At 37.2% G+C, this 16,993-nt stretch overlaps 3 protein-coding genes across 3 annotated transcripts; 1 reads left to right on the top strand and 2 right to left on the bottom strand.

Annotated features, from left to right (window-relative positions):
* Positions 1-3,694: 3,694 nt before the first annotated feature.
* On the bottom strand, positions 3,695-8,496 carry LARP1C (winged-helix DNA-binding transcription factor family protein). Its single transcript, XM_007046560.3, has 6 exons — positions 7,890-8,496; positions 7,007-7,547; positions 6,758-6,917; positions 6,561-6,651; positions 4,646-4,717; positions 3,695-4,379 (listed from the first exon to the last, which is right to left on the bottom strand). Exons 1-6 carry the CDS (start codon positions 8,349-8,351, stop codon positions 4,104-4,106), a joined length of 1,602 nt encoding a protein of 533 aa, XP_007046622.3. The 5' UTR covers positions 8,352-8,496; the 3' UTR covers positions 3,695-4,103.
* A 3,785-nt stretch (positions 8,497-12,281) lies between these two features.
* LOC18610720 (aquaporin PIP2-7-like) lies at positions 12,282-13,786 on the top strand. The gene is made up of 4 exons (XM_007046558.3): positions 12,282-12,673; positions 12,797-13,092; positions 13,203-13,343; positions 13,445-13,786. The coding sequence occupies exons 1-4, from the start codon at positions 12,388-12,390 to the stop codon at positions 13,562-13,564; spliced, it is 843 nt and encodes a 280-aa protein (XP_007046620.1). The 5' UTR covers positions 12,282-12,387; the 3' UTR covers positions 13,565-13,786.
* Positions 13,787-14,858: 1,072 nt separating this feature from the next.
* Positions 14,859-16,947, bottom strand: LOC18610719 (cell wall integrity/stress response component). Its single transcript, XM_007046557.3, has 5 exons — positions 16,671-16,947; positions 16,305-16,423; positions 16,113-16,170; positions 15,934-16,011; positions 14,859-15,194 (listed from the first exon to the last, which is right to left on the bottom strand). Exons 1-5 carry the CDS (start codon positions 16,858-16,860, stop codon positions 15,001-15,003), a joined length of 639 nt encoding a protein of 212 aa, XP_007046619.2. The 5' UTR covers positions 16,861-16,947; the 3' UTR covers positions 14,859-15,000.
* Positions 16,948-16,993: the final 46 nt, after the last annotated feature.

The raw sequence follows: 16,993 nt of genomic DNA, 5'->3' as shown, positions 1-16,993 counted from the left end.
AATTTTAAAAAAATCAATAAAAATTATGAATATATAAATAAATATAATAAAAATAATAAATAATAAAAAAGAAAAAATATAATAAATAAAAATTATTTTATATTAATTATTAAATAAAAAATTTTAAAGGGACCGTGACGTCCTCATGCCCCTGGCCACTGTCTCGAGTGAAAATGACTGGCTTTGCTTGCTCCATCAATGGATGATTTCCTGCCGAAGTGTAGATCGTCTGTTAAGCAATTGGTTCTTAAATGTAACGTAAAAAGTACTATCATGTAACGTTTCTGTCTTTAAGAAGAAATTCTTGTATTTTTATGAAACTGTACTTAAGGGATAAACATATAAAACATCAGAGGGATCAACAAGAACAAGATGCTGTCGCTTTGGACTTCACTGAGCCAAAGTATAAAAGTTTGAGATGTTAACAGTCCATCACATTCATAGACATTGAATTTGAAGCTACAAAAATTAATTAAGAGCAAAGAAAGAGTACTGAACAACTTTGATTTTGACTGAATGATCATTTTCCTCCATAGCCAATATATATATATATATATATATATATATACAAAAGCATAGCTAGAGAAGAAGAAAAAACAGAAAAAGCAGGAGAGAAAAAGAGTAGTACGATCTTCTGAGGAAGGAAGGGGGTAGCAGGCCGCCATAAAAGAATACGTTAAGACGATGATCACGCATCAGTCATCAGTTTTCATTAATTTTTTTTTGTCTCAGAGATTCTCCAACTCTCTGAGATTTGGACACCTGTTTTGTTCATGGGATAAACTGCTGCAATCGGGGTCTTCTCTCCCAGACTCGCTCTTACCTGACTTTTTCTTGGAGGAACCATCTTCTCTCTCTTTTTCTCTTCTTGCTGCCTCTGGCCCTTCAATCATTTCCCAGTTCAGTTTCACCCACCAAACTCCATTAAGATATTCATATATTTGTAGTCATTATTTATGGGAAAGGTTTCATAATTGAATTATGCCTAGTTCAGAAGTTGAACTAGTGAAAGCTTATAGTTATGCTTTTTTCCTTTCCTTTTCTCTCCTCATTTCTCAAACTTTCATTTAAGAAAAAAGGGCAGAAAAAAATGAAGAATTAGTCACGTCTTCATCTGCACAGCTCAGAAGCTTAAAGGAAAAGCAAATGACTTGCTCTCAGTCCACATTGTGGGTCCATCTTTAAACTTTCGAACCTAACTTTTAATGAGTATTTGCCCACATTCTGGTTTCTGATGGGACTTTCCTCACAGTATTCATCAGCGGAGTTCAACAAACACAATACTTCGAACTAGTCTAGAAAGGTATCCTGGTGGAGAAAGGAAACAAGGATGAACTACCATTTTTGTGTCGACCTGCATGAGTTTTTTATAAGCTGAAATCCATGTTTCAAGTTTAGTTACATTGGGAATTCGTTAGGGGAGAGTTTGAACGAATTGCAATGAAATATTAATGGTAATAACAACAAGGGGAGAAAAACAAAAAGCAGCAGTACAGCACAATCCACAGGAATCAATGTCCATATGGATCCGGAGGGAAGCAAATTGGTCAAGAGAGGAAAGATTGGAGCATCTGAACTCTCACGAGACTAGGCTTTAAACTGGACAGCTGTCAACTCTGCATTGCACTGTCCCAAACTCTCTCACCATCTGTCAACAGTGTACTGGCTGGCCGGTTGGATCAGGCTGCAACCACGAAGTAAGCCACACCCGCAGGGTCCACTCCGCCATTCCCTATTGGAGCCACTGTATCACCCTCCCTTCAAGCAACAAAGCACAACAACTTTGTTGAACAGTCTAGCTACCCCAAACTGTACGGAGTGGTATAGAAAGAGTGGTACGATCGTGATTCTCGTCAAGTCTTGTGCATTTAATGAGCAATGTGATAGGCCGGATTAGTTCATCTGGTAATTGCATTATTGTTCACCTAATCATTGATTAAGAAAGCATGTTTGGAAACTACTGTCAAAGGATCAGAGGTATAGCAGTGAGCAACAATGCATGCATGAAAATATTTTGATTAAGGGAATGGAAGCTATGGGATTGTTTAAACAAAGGGTAGATCGGAGGAAAAAGAGAAGCAATGATGGTACATTTCTATGTTACGGGGGGACACTTTTGTCACTCTGCTGGTAGTCTGATCTGATCGAGACCCGTCTGCACTCCATATTTGAGTTCCTAGGGGGGGGGGGGAAACAGAGAAACGTTGTCAATTAGATTCTGATTCTTATTCTTCAACATTGGTGATTGCCCGATTAAGGGCCAGGACCCGCTGGACGGTTGCGGGTGCAAGGAGTTATTAACCGTCGGATGCTCCCATCAAACCATGGAGCGCGAACGACAAGACAATCAAGTGGTCCAGAGGTGGGTCCATGAAACAGTAAGAGGGCTAGAGGCAGGTGGCGGGGCAGCCTAGAGGAAACCATGAACGGGAACCAACAATTGTTTCCATTTCCAAAGGGCTGTTTTTCATGTGCAATCAGCCACTTCCAGTTCTACCAACCAAATATGCGCTAACCGTTTGGGACTTCTTCTCTTCTCGTGTTTTTGCTATATATGCCATGCAACATCAAATCGGGTAAAACCTTCCTCCCCCCAAAAGCCTTTTAAAGCTACAAAGGGAGAACAAGTCTGTGTTTGCAAGTCTAGCAAACTTACTCCCTCCCTCCACCTTTTTCTTTCTTTCTTTCAGCAATGTCTTCCTGTACTATATATATATACATATATATTTCATATTGAATAGAATGATACCCCATCTTTTTTTTTTCTAAAACAATGTTGTACCAATGCATTGCCCATTGTCAATAACAACCTATTATCCACTTCTAAAAGAGAGATGGAATTGGAATTGCGTTCTATTACCTCAAAAGCAATAATGTGCAAACAGTTTATTCCGTTACTTTTTTTTCAAAATTGAAAATAAAATTTTAATCCATAGATCAAATTAGATTTAATAATTTGGCTAATCATTGAATTAACTAGTTTTTTTAATAACATTTTTTTTATGTGTTATAATATATTTATATGATTTTATTTCAAAATCGAAAACGATCAAATTACTCAATTTTAACAATGTTTATTTTCACAATAATTGAACAATTAATTTTCAACCCAAAATTATTGACCTCATCTCCTTGGTGTGGACAAAGAAGACAGAAACTGTAATTACCATATATCCAACATCGACTCACAGCTTACGAGATCTTAGTACCAAAGGATCAGAGCTTGAGGGGGACAGAAGAGGTAATATAAAGAGCAAGGTAGCATAGATAAATAAATGAAGGTAAAACTAGTAAATATTATTCTAGGGCGAGTCCAAGTCTGAACAAGCTCCAAGGTTTCTTAATCATTACACCCCACTTCTAAACTTGGTCGGTTTCAAAGGTTTGTCCCGACAAATGAAGGACAACTTTATGCAGCAAATGCAAATGTCCTTATATATATATATATATATATATATGGAGAGAGAGAGAGAGTATGAATTTAGGTGATAAAATGATGTACCCATAAATAGAGAGACCATCACTAATAGCATGAGCTGCTGCAGCAAGTAGCCATTCTCCTTTCTTCCCTCCTGGCATGAACTTAAGGTACTTTGTTCTGTCAAGGTTTTGTATATTTTTCCCCCTGGCAGCCAGAGGTTACCAGAACCCCCAAAATTTGACAAGAAGAAAAATAGAAAATCAACTGAGGGGGTAGCAAAGGGGAAGTAAATCAAAATTCCCCCAGATTTGAAACACCAACCACGCCACCACAACTAGTAAAGGAAAAGGCAACATCCCCCACGAAAAAACAAAAAAAAAACCAATACATACAGCCACAATAATTTGGTGCTACTAGCTCAAGTCTAAAAGGTTCAAATTCTTTTTTTTTTCAAATATTCTGCTTTTTTTTTTTTTTGCTTTTTCTAAAAGTAGTTTTCCTTTTGTTTTCTTCTCGTAACGTTTGCTCTAATTTGCAGCACAAAGAAATCGAATTTCATCGTGCAAAGCAAAACCACTATCTGCAAGAAAGGCAAGATAATCACCAACGGTGTCAAAATCATCCTCTTCTCTGTCTTCCAGAAATTTTTAGCAAGGAAATGTGCATCAGAGCACATTTAGCTTTAATTTGAATTATTCACTGGAGCACTGACAGCAGCTCCCTCACTGTTGAATAGCCGTGACTGATTACTGAAGTCCCCGGATAATGATCTACCTGATAGTCCATCAGCATAAGCATCTTCTTGGCTCCTTGCACCGCTCTGGTTAGCAGTTCTCTGATCCAATGAAATATTCTGAACACGGGACACCAGCATGTCCTGGCCAGACATGGTAGGGAACTGAACAGAAGCTGGCATTATCCATCGCATCCAATCAATCCGCTTCCTTACTTTGTCACCCTAAAATGTAAGTGCAGAAAAGATTAAAGCAAAAGAAACCACATCATTCTTGTCATATTATGAAGATATTAGTTCTAACGGAGCCGTCAGGTAAGCATGAAAAATTAAGAAGTGCAGTGTGTGTGTGTGTGTGTCTGCATGTCTTAAAGCAGGACCAGGGCAGCAAATACTAAAGGGGAAGCATTTCTTTTTGGAAGTCAAGAAGCATTTTACTATTGATCAAATCAGTAAAGAAACTATAACCCAGGATTTCAATTGGAAGATACCTGCACTTCCACAACTGTCGAACTTCGCAGAGCATCCAATATAAGTTGAATATTATCTGTCAAAAATGAAACCTGAAGAGGAGAAGCCATAAGAAATGTTGTCTTTGCACTTGATAGCTTTAAAAAATTGCTAGGAAGAAGCAAAATCCAACTAAAAGCACATCCAACAGCTAAGCTTCTGAACTCAGATAGGCATGGCATCAACATATATTTCCAAGGAGAAAGACACACTTTAGAAATCAAAGAACATCTCTAGAAAGCGATGCTCCAACCTACCTGGAAACCGAGAAAACCAGTTGATACACTGCATTTATGTACATTTACTTTGTTTTTAGAACACCAATTTTTTTTGGCAAAAGGTTTAACTACCATCTGAAGAATGTGTTCGAGCAAAAGAAATGGAAGGACTACAGGTTCTAATGTAACTCATCATAAGAAATAAAGGCAGGTATACATAAAATATCTCTAATAGTAGACAGACTACTTCAACCAGTATCTAGAGGGCAGTGGTGGGGGAAGATATCCATGTATTAATCCATGGACTGTATGAACATGCATCGGCATGCTAATCTAATGTATCAATATACACAAATGATAGCATGAGGAATTGTGATTTCTTCAGCATTGGTCCATACATATAGTCAATGATGAACATCTATCTTATGCATTAATTATAAAAACAAAGATAGAATTCATACCCTTGGATAACATCTGATGGTATAAAAAGAAAATCAAAGCATGCCACATTAGCTTTGCAACTTAAACAAAAAGGGTTTTAACATTTAAAACTGTATCTAGAAGCAAGGGTGCAGGAAAATAGGAGTCTGTTCACTTGTATGTGTGTGTGTGTTTTCTTTTGGGGGAAGAGGATGGGCGGGGGGGGGGGGGGGGGGGGGCGCCGGGAGAGAGAGAGAGAGAGAGGAGTTAAACAATCACTCAAAGGTTTAGCTATAAAGTGATCCAGTACTTATGTACTGGTACTTATGTACTTATGTACTTAGAACACAAATAGTCAAATACCAAATGAGAAGAGTAAGCCAGCAATACAAGCAATTATATCTAACAAAAGTAGCATGGAATAAAATATGAAAAGGTTATTTAAAAGCATATATATATGTGCATCAAGACAACGTTCTGTCCATCAAAATTATCTTGACCAGAAAATGCAACTAGCAACAATATTTCTCACAAATAATAGTCAAACAAAATGTGTATTAATAAGTATAAATGCATATGCTCAAATGGCTCATTTACAGTAAGGATTTACAGTGAAAATTCATGAACTAGCACAACTAGCAGCAAGGTGACAGCAAAAGCTAGGCTTGTTGGGATTTATATTCATTTTCTTGGAAATAAAAGAAAAAATTTGAAAATGTAGCAATTAAGTTTTTCCCAAAATATATTTTCTAGAACCAATTCCATAAAACCCTGAATGGTACAAACCTCTGCAGAAGCTTTAACTGAAGTATAATCACTTCAAGGTGTATTAAACCCACAAGCTAGACCTCAGTCCTTCACATCTCTGTTATAGTGAATGAGGGTGCTGCCCTTACTTTATTCTCATATCTTTCTCTTCCCCCTCATTGTTCTCTAAAAATGCTCCTCTCAGAATTTTACACCAACAGATTACAGATAGCTATCAATATGCATTTTCATTATTAGTAAATTAAGTTATAAGTTATAAATGTACATGCTTATTTTGCTTCTTTCCAAGTCTTCACTTGAAATAGGTTTGTTTTTAATGATAACCACATAGACTTGCGACAATAGAATAATAGATGAGTCCAATAGGCATAGATGTAACTTATGAGCATGCTAAAAATTCCCAATGCACATCATCATTAAAAAGCTCTAAGCAAAGGAACTATCACCATCACATAAATGAAACCAGCTACAATGTATCCGAAAAACTCACCTTTTTGAAGCCCGCTATTAATTTAATAGAAACCCAGCCCTGGTCATCCATGTTCTGCCGCAAGTATGTATCCTTAATTAGATTTTCATTACTGCAATGAAGAAACAGGCAGTTAGCTTCTTGGGTGACCAAAAATAACAGTATATGGCTATTAATTAACAAGTTTGATTGATGTAAACATGCAAACATAGCTTTACCTGAAATAATAATCTATTTGATTCACTATCCTAGCATGCAACTGATGGTCTTGAGGTTCTGGAGCAGGGAAAAACACCTGTGGCATTGGTGCAACAAAGGGCACTCCTCTAAGTGACTCTGGAGGAGGGGCTGGGAGTAAATAAACATGAGATGGCAATTCTGAAAGGAGAAAGAGATATCAGAGCAAACTTAGAGTACCACTCTGCCTCAACCAGAGAGAAATAATAATGATTATAAGTTCAGCATACCAGGGAACCCCATGGGGGTGCCAAAAGGCCGCACTGGCGGGGGAGTAATAAATGGTGCAGTATTAGGCGGTGGAGGTGGTGGTGGATGCCTCATTAACCTGGAAACAACTCTTGGCTGCATGTGGCCATCCCTACTATTAAAGTTTCGACCATTCCAATCTTGATTTCCATGGTCTTGATTGCGCCTTCCTCCATAATTCTGATGGTGAGAACCATCTCCTCTTGGATGTGGACCACCATTACGATTTCTGAATGAATTCCGAGGGTGTGGGTGATCATTACCACCACTATGAGGCTGTGACACAAATCCACCTCTCTGTATGTGGTCCCTAGAAGGGTTGTTCGCAGTTGCTTCAGCTACAGGACCTTGAGGTTGAGGCTGAGGCTGAGTGAGGCCACCATTTGATGCCGAGTTATTACTATTTCGCTTCATCGACCTCTGGCGGACAGGCATTGCGTTGTTTGGAGTCGCATTTGAATTCGAGTTTACATTGTTGCTGACTTGTTTCTGTGAAGACGAAGACAATGCATTTCCACTCCCCTAAAATTTCGGCAAACAGCAAAACCATCAATATTAAGCAGCCTCAGAATCCAAAATTAAACAAACTTGCGTAAGAAAATCTTAAATACTCCCTATATTCATACATAACATCCATTATCCAGCTCCCTCTTTTAATTCAAGTAAACCCTAAAGTTGGATTAAGAATTTAAGATATCTCTTGCTTACCAAAAAGATAGTAAAACAAATTGGAAAACTAATTTCATTTTGATTCAGTAGAGTTGAAACAGTTAATTCCAGCTTTTTAGCAGGGGCTAATAAATACTTAAAATGCTAATTGAATTGAAATTAATAAAGAAGGACTTAAATTTTTAGAAAACAAACCTGAGAAACGGGGACAGCAGGAGAAGATGATCCATCCGGTGAAGCTTTGGATGAGTCTGAAGAAGATTTGGAAGAAACCCTAGCGGACTCAGACAAAGCAGGCCACATGTGCGCCCCCATAACAGCCCCAAACTCCGCAGCCCCGTTAGAAGGCTTGTTCCAAGCCGGCCTCTTACCGGCATTGCCATTGGGACCAGAACCCCCATTCTCCACGCCTTCCTCTTCGACCGCGGCGTTAACAGGTGGCTCAATCACAGCCGCCAATGGTGAAGACGAAGAGGAGGTCGAAGGCGACAAAGGTACACCCGCGATCGGCTCTGATTCTCCGCGGACGATTTGAGTCCAGGGCGAAGAAACCACCCTCGTAGCACGATGTGATTGGTTAGGGCTACTGGGAGAGTGATTAGCAGCTGTCACTGCAGCGGAGGTATTGAAATTAGCCGTATTAATATTTGCAGCCATATCAAACCCTAATCAAACAAAACTGGATATTCCTTTCGCTCTTCCCCTTTCTTTCCCCTAAGTCGACAAGTTGATCGACAGCGAAAAAACTAAAAAAAGAAAAGGAAAAATAGGAGAACAAAATTTTGATTAAAAATAAAATAAAATCGGGAAGAGAAAGAGAAAGATTGAGAGTTTCAAAATTCAAGGTTTCGCAAATGTAAAATATGGGATTTTCCAAAAATAAAAAAATTAGGGATTGTATGATCCGATCGGCGAAGAGAGACGAAGGTTAAAGAAGAAGAAGGGCGATGGAGGCTCTGTAACCTCTGCTTCTCTCTCTCTCTCTCTCTCACTCTTTCTCTCTCTTATTTTTCCTTTTTTTTTTCATTTTTTATTTGTGTGCGTCTCTCTTAAATACTTCCTTCAGCTGCTTGCTTAAGTAAAAGTTCTTGCGGTTTCACGATTTTGCCCTCGTGTCCAGGGTTGTTTTGGTCAATTAACCTGCTCTTACCGCTGTTAAATCTGATTAGGGTTTTTCCACTTTACAGCATTGTTTCCTAGTTCGAGTTGCGGTAAAGATTCAGTTACCTACTAAAGGTCTTTTCAGGCTTCCATTGTTTTCAGTTTAGCGTGGCCAATAAGCAAGCATCCAATAGAAAAATGCCACGTAAGCATATTTATGATAATCCCCAATCTTATTTCGAAAAAGACTGTTTTGGTAAAAACGCAGCACGAGGTGGGTATTTTTACTATTTCAAGTAATTTAAGATCCAATTAGGCTTATTTTGTATGAAATTTTTAGAATTTTTAGTTTTTTTTGGCAAATATTTTATATATCCCATGAAATAGAAGAAGAATTTGTGTGAGATTTTGATGACATGCCATACTTACTGTGTATTGATTTGGAGCAATTTACATGAATATGTCAATAAGTTGATGATTGATCGATCGAATTTTATGTATTTTCATGTTAATTTAATTATTTTTTATGGAAAGTTCATTTTTTAGTTAATTCAGTTCTTAAAATTTTAAAAATTCGGTATTCAGTTAATTCGGTTTTTAAAATTTTAAAAATGAACAGATTATGAAAATTCGGTATTTAGTTAATTCAGTTTTCAAAACTTTAAAAACGAATCAATCGAATGTTTACTTTAAAAAAAAAATCATTTATGGTACATTAATTAAAGTTTATATTTACGTCGAAATATTTTTTATATAAAAAAAAAGAAAATTGAAGTATTTTCTCTTTTATGATTAAAAGAAACAATAATATTGAATTTTTAGTAATTTTTTTCTCTATGGTAGATTTCCAGCTAGAGATTCTTGGAAGCTTCTCTAGAGATTCAACAAAGCAAGGTCAAAATTCAAAATTCAAAATTACAAAAATAGAAAGTAATAAAAAAAAATCATGTGGATCGCTTGCTTACCTTCTTGGCCAAGTAGTGTTACCAAAAAAGCTCCAAATTGGGATATCAGATAAGATGGAATCTACTTATGGATGAAGATAAAATGGAGAAAACTTTTCTATAGAAAATTTTTAAAAATTTTCCCAAAAAAAAAAGATTGAATTAACATTTTGAAATCAAATAAAATCTAAATATATTATTGCATTTTTATAAATTGTAAAAATAAGGCTAAATGAAATAAAAAAAAACACTCTCACTTCTTATAAATAAATAATAAAAATTTATTTTGAAAATTAAATAATGACAATACTAATTATATTATACACTAAAAATGCTTTGGATAGTTTATAATGTGTGATGTTTCTCAATTAAAACTCACTTTAAGGTGTTTATTTATTTATTTTAAAGGACAAAAAAAAACAAAAAAGGGGTGGTTGTTGAATTAGCTTTCTTTTTTTTTTTAATCAAGAAACATATAATTTTTTCCCCACTTTAATTCCAAAAGTGGTCAATTTTAGACTTGGGTGTGAATGTGATAAATGTGGAAGAAGAAGAACATCATTTGATGTGAGATTGTGAATATTAATTTTAGATGGGGGCAAAATGTAATAAAAAAAAGGCGAGGGTCAGAATTTTGTTTTTTTTTTTCCTCGTCAGATTTTTCAGCCATTGAATTCTAAGTTTCTCCTGTTCTTAATATTTGGATATGGTGTTACTATTTAAATTTTGAATGGTACGGCAGCAAAAAAATTCACAAAAGGAAAAATTATAAAAGATGCAAGCTGATTTGCTTATTTAAGCAATTGCGCTCTTATTGTGCTTTCAAGGGCATCTTTAGCCCACAGCCCCTCACCTATATTTCTTTCTCATATAGAATCCAATTCCACTGCCATGTCTAAAGCAAAAGATGGACCAAAAAAAAAACCCTTAAATGATAAAAAAATATTTAATTATATTAATTAATATAATTAAATTACTATTATTTTATTATATTTAAACAAATTCTTACTTTTTAATTCACACCCACACAAAACAGAAAATCAACAACTGCCAAACTTAATATCAATTGATATTTTCTATTAATGATATTACCCATTAGTATTGGATCGGACAATTATTTTAATTTTCATTAAAATTAAGAATTTATGAAGACAAATCAAAAGATAAAAATTTATTTAAGTACGATAAAAAAAGATAAAGACTCAGGTGCGCCTCTATATTACTTTTGTAAGGTGGGAGTGTCCTTTAGGAATTCTTGGTGGTTCGTTGAATACCAGACAATATTTTTTTTCCTTTTTCTTTTTTTTTTTAGTGGAAAAGAACTATGATTTTACTGCTTATGATTCTAATTCTCATATTTATTCTAATTCTCGAAAATAAACGAAGCTTGTATTTCAGTGATATTAAATGCATACGATAATGGTTATTTTTAAAATATTTTATTATGAATCTTATTAAATTATAAGAATACTCGAATTCTATTAATACTCGACTTAATTATTCTTGATACTATAAACTTTTTAATTTCGTTTTCAATCAATTCTAGTAACAAGTATCTTGAGAGGAGAAATCGAGGGATGATGCTTTATTTTGTTTAGTTATTAATGGCCAGATAACAAAATCAATGGGCAGCATCGGCTACCTTTGACAAAGGTAAAGATCCTTCTTCGTTTCATCCTCGCCTGTGATCGTGGAGGGAGGCTTCACAGGTTACATATGGGCTCCGAAATGAGAAACCCAAGCATATAAATGCTTTACAACTGGCTTGTGTAGGTTGCTGGAAAGCCCAAGATTATGAGCTGTTTACTAAAATCACAGGCAAAGGTATCATACATTCAAGATTCGGTTGATTTGGTTTTAAAATATAAAAAAAAATAAATTAATAAATATTTTAAATAAAATTTAATGAAAATCGATTAAATTATAATAAAATATTAAAAATATCTGTATTGAAAATATATATTAATTGATTTTTGGGTTAAATTTGAGATATTCGTTCCAATGTATTAGCCTCTAGGCCTTAAAATTCTTTAACATTACTTGAGTACAAGCCAATGGAAAGCTCAATGACTTCCATTTCCTGATAAAGGAATGAATTTTTTATTTTGTGGTTTAGCTGTTCTATTATTTTATTACCCGTATTTGGTAGGGGAGGCCGTCATGGTATGGCAATGTAGCAGACTAGAACTGGAATCTACATTCTGATGGGGCGGCAAACGCAATGATTGTTGCAAAAGAATATCGTTTCTCAAATTGTTGAAGCAATCTACACTTATACATGTAAACTAAAGAAACAATGACGCTGAACAATAGCTTTCAAGGTTAAGGATTTGATGAATCCCAATCCAAAAATGAACTTGTTTTTCGGGGCTTGATTTGGGTTCATTGGATAGCAAGTAAGTAGGCGTTTTGCCCATTCTCAACGAACCAAACTATAGGGGCATTAATTGCTATGTCACATAGTCTTGCTGGCAAATGGATCCAATGCATTTCCCCTGGAAGATTATTGTAAAGCATATTTATTCTCAAAGGAAGTACCGCTGCCTAGCCATAATTGCAAACGCAAGCAAAGCGGGCCGACTGGGTTGGAGCATTATAAGTAGGGTACTCTTGTCACGAGAGTTTGGGAAAAACATAGCATAGCATCCATGGAGAATAGTAGAGATGGCCAAGTTCACCAGCTACATGGGAAGGATTACGTAGACCCGCCACCAGCTCGCTTGTTGGACATGGAAGAGATTAGGAGCTGGTCTTTTTACAGAGCTCTGCTTGCCGAGTTCGTTGCTACCCTTTTGTTTCTTTATATCTTAGTTGCCACTGTCATCGGTCACAAGAAGCAAAAAGGTCCCTGTGATGGTGTTGGCCCTCTTGGTATTGCTTGGGCCGTCGGTGGCATGATCTTCGTTCTCGTCTACTGCACTGCCGGTATCTCTGGTAACACCAAAAAACCCTTCTGCTTGGAACCTGACACTTGGTTTTTTTCTTTTGTATTAATTTCCATATCCCGTACATGCTCTATCCGGAAGAATCACAAATGTGAACTCGTTGTTGAAACAGGTGGTCACATTAATCCCGCTGTTACGTTGGGGTTGTTCGTGGCCAGGAAGGTTTCGTTGGTTCGGGCTGTGGCTTACATGGTTGCGCAGTGCTTGGGATCCATCTGTGGCGCCGCTATAGCCAAGTCCATCATGAGGCGCTACTACAACACTCTAGGGGGTGGTGCCAACGAAGTGGCCTCTGGGTACTCGAAGGGCAGCGCTCTGGGAGCTGAGATCATTGGCACTTTCGTCCTTGTCTACACCGTTTTCTCTGCCACCGACCCCAAAAGAAACGCACGTGATTCCCACGTCCCCGTGAGTATATCAAGAAAAGCTACTCTTACCTAGTTTCTAATGCTGGTTTTTCTGAAGCTTTTTGCATAGGTGAGTTGAAACTAAGCTTCTGCGGTGCGGTTGTGGTTCAGGTGTTGGCTCCCTTGCCAATTGGATTTGCTGTGTTTGTGGTGCACCTAGCCACCATTCCCATCACTGGCACTGGCATAAACCCGGCCAGGAGCCTAGGTGCTGCTGTGATCTACGATAATGAAAAAGCCTGGGATGATCAGGTATATTTATATTTTTTTCAGTCCATTTTTCACCATAAATTCGATCGAATACCAACTTTAATTTGAGGTTTCTTTTTGTTTGAATGGTGATAAAAAAACAGTGGATATTTTGGGTTGGTCCGTTCATCGGAGCGCTTGCTGCAGCAGCATATCATCAGTTCATACTGAGAGCAACGGCCATCAAAGCTTTGAAATCTTTCCGTAGCAGCCCCACAAATTAAAGGCCCTCGTCCTGGCCTCTTTATTTCGCTGTCTATGTATGTTTCCTTTGGATAAGTTTTACATGCTTTCTTTGTGTTAGAACTTCGTTGTCAGTTGTAAAATGACTGCTGGAAGTTGTTGTTCAGTGATTCTTGAAAAAAAATGGGAAAAAAAAGTCAGTGGAGTAGGTTTGGGAATATGAATGCGAGGCTTATCTAATTAATGCAACGAACGATTTTTTATTTGCATGCCTTGTATTCGCCAAGGGGGCTGCCAGCTGAGTCATGGGGTAATCATTTTCTTGCATGAGAAGACAGCATTTCCTGGCTAAAAGCCTAAAACTCCCCCAAGGTCCCACTTTTCAATAACCGTAATCTAGTTCAGCTCTCTACGATTTAACAATTATATAGCAAAGGTCGAAATGTGATGCTTTGGGATGCATGGAAAGGGTGCTCCCAGATAAGTTACCGACACAGACCAAAGTTTACTTGATTAAACTGGGAAGAGGACAAGGAGGAAGACCCTGCACTTAGATACGCCAAAAGTCTCCCTGTAACACTTGTCAAGTACTCTGCTTGCAGTTTGAATGCATATGATACAGCAACAGATTACAGATGCAGCCTTTGATAATGTGTTCCATTTCAACCGCCCCATGAGTATTCAAGATAGTTTCTAGAGCAACAGTAGCACAGAAGTAGAAGTAGAGAGAGGAGAGGGTTCAAGAAGATAGGGAATGGATTGCTTAGAGGCTGTCGCCAGTCAAATCACTTTCATGTTTCGAAGAGGTGTAAATCAGAGATCCATTTTTAAAGAACCCACCTAACACTGTCCAAGTTTCCTACACAATTAAGAAGGAAAGTCCAGGCCATCTTGGACCCATTCTATCTTTCAACTACCTTGGAACAAGTCTTTCCCTCAAAGAACGGGTTCAAGAAGATAGGGAATGGACTACTTAGCGGCTGTCGCCAGTCAAATCACTTTCATGTTTCGAAGAGGTGTAAATGAGAAATCCATTTTTAAAGAACCCACCTAACACTGTCCAAGTTTCCTACACAATTAAGAAGGAGAGTCCAGGCCATCTTGGACCCATTCTATCTTTCAACTACCTTGGAACAAATCTTTCCCTCAGAGAACGGGTGGGCATAGTCGGGCTCCTACTCATACATGCCTATCAGCTATAGCTTCCGCCTCCCCTCCAAGATCAGCAGTACTTCAAAACTTCTCTTGCTTCCATCAGATAATGGTCCAACATTCTAGTTATAGAAATACTAATGCAATTTCGATTTAACCTTATCATCAATCTGGCACTTCTCCTTGTTTCATAACTTCAAATTATGCTAAAGATTAATCTGACTAGTATCATCAATAAGCAAATTAAGTGGAGATCACAAAAGCCTAGGAGAAAACTGGCATTTGCAAGCAACACAGTTGTGTTCAATCTTAAAAGCAGTGAATCTTACAATGGTAAAAGTAGGACAGGGCATGGGATGAACTCAGCCAGTAGATTTGCATCTACATGTTTGGAATGGATGGCTTCCATGCTCATGACCACTAGATCCAAATTTAGGTCATCAGCAACTTCACCAATGATAGCAGTAGGCTTGCTTCCTTCCCCAAGTCGCTCCAACAACTTGAATTCCTGAAATCCTCCTGTTGTTTTTCACATCAGTAAGCACCTAGTCAGAAAGCTGCATTTAAAGAAAAAAAAAAAGAAAAGTGGCAAAATAAGCTTCAGTGACACAAAGAACTACTACCACCCTAGTTTCATGTATATTTTTGTACTTTTACTTACCTACCTGAAAACTCCTGAGGCATATCCATGTGACACACAAATAATATAGTCAAATATTGTATATGATGAACATTCCAAGGAAGCAAATGTTGGAAACTAATGTATTTCATAAGGTTCAAACATCTCATATTACCAAAATACATAAAAAGTGAATGCCTTATATTGGAAAACCAACTATGGGCTTGTTGCAAGATTGGGCTAAACAGTTAGAAACTTCAGATTTTCCCCCTGCGCGCAGAGTATACATGTGGGCTATGTCCAAGTGACTTGCAGCAGCATTATCAACGTAGGGAAATCTGAAGTTTCTAACTGTTTGGCCCAATCTTGTGTGCGCGCGAGCCCACTCCGTTTTCCTGTCCATGTATTTTGGCAATGTGAGATGTTTGAACCTTATAAAATACATTATTTTCCAACAGCAAAGACCAAAAAAATGCCCAGGGACCATATTTCTTTTAGTGATTCCAGAAATCTATCCTAAGGTTTATTACTTTAATTCCATGTATACATAATACATATACATATGTCTGCAAGTATGTGCGTATTCTAAACTTTCTATAGTGAATTTTTGCTAAACCTGAAACCGCATAGAATGCATACCTTCAGAGAGATGCCAGCGAATGCTAGACAGCTGAGTTTCATGCTCTGGCAACGCCTCTTTCTGCTTGTCATCAATAACTGCAACGTGCATAAAGTTCTTAGTTCTTGAAAATCTTGCCTTAAAAATGTTCTTTAACAATACACACAAAAATGCTATTGGCAGAGGACAGTGCACAAACCTACAACAGTGATGTCAGCTCCATACTTCTTTGCCAAAGCAGCAGTAGTTGTAGCCGCCTGCTCAAAAATTTTAACCCAAAGAGTGATGATCCAAATGCAAATAAGGATTTGGGCGTCTTAAAGAAGCACCCTTTTTGTTTGGAAGAATTTACAGTCGATGTTCTAACATTGGGGTTTCTTAAGAAAGTCACCTGTCTTGTTCCTTCCGAGAGATAAGGATTTCCGTCTGTTATTGGCAGAAGCAGATGCTTGAAATGAGTAAATGCATCAGCTGCTATATTGACTTCAGATTCTTGAGGCTCAGCGTTTGCTGTTCATAATTAAACCAAAACCAAGAAAATATCAAAATTGTAGCTCGCGAAAACACCAATAGTCAGCTTAAATTTTCCACTTCATTCAACAAATTTTGATCAATGCAACCCATTTCTCCGAAAAAGAAAATGGTTTGCATGAAAATTCAAACTTCATCAACTCTACAAGCATTCAGTAAACTCAAGAACGCTAAATCCCAACACTGTAATGACTATCAAAATCAAAGAAATAGTAAAAGAAGTCACCTTTGGGTCTGATTCTGTGATTTCTGGGACGGAAAGAGAGATTTCGGGCTTTAGACGAGAGAGAAAAGGAAGAAGAAGAAGTGAAAGCTAAAGAAGACAGAGACTCATTCGAAGAACAAGTGAGAATTGAAGGTTTGGAGTGCTTTGAAGTTTCGACCGGAACTGCAACCAAACAATGAGCAAAAGCCATCTGATTCAGAGAACTGAAGAAAGGAAGACGAGCAGCGAGTGAGTTGATGATAATTCGAGAAAGTGGGGAAATGACATCAAATAAATAAATAAAATAAAAATCGGATAAAAAAAAGAGAAAGATAATGATTGCA

This window comes from Theobroma cacao, chromosome 1 (assembly GCF_053813885.1).
Source record: "Theobroma cacao isolate CCN51 chromosome 1, ASM5381388v1, whole genome shotgun sequence".
Taxonomy (NCBI): Eukaryota; Viridiplantae; Streptophyta; class Magnoliopsida; order Malvales; family Malvaceae; genus Theobroma; species Theobroma cacao.
Note: the sequence above shows the minus strand (reverse complement) of the source record. Positions and strands in the feature narration are given on the sequence as shown.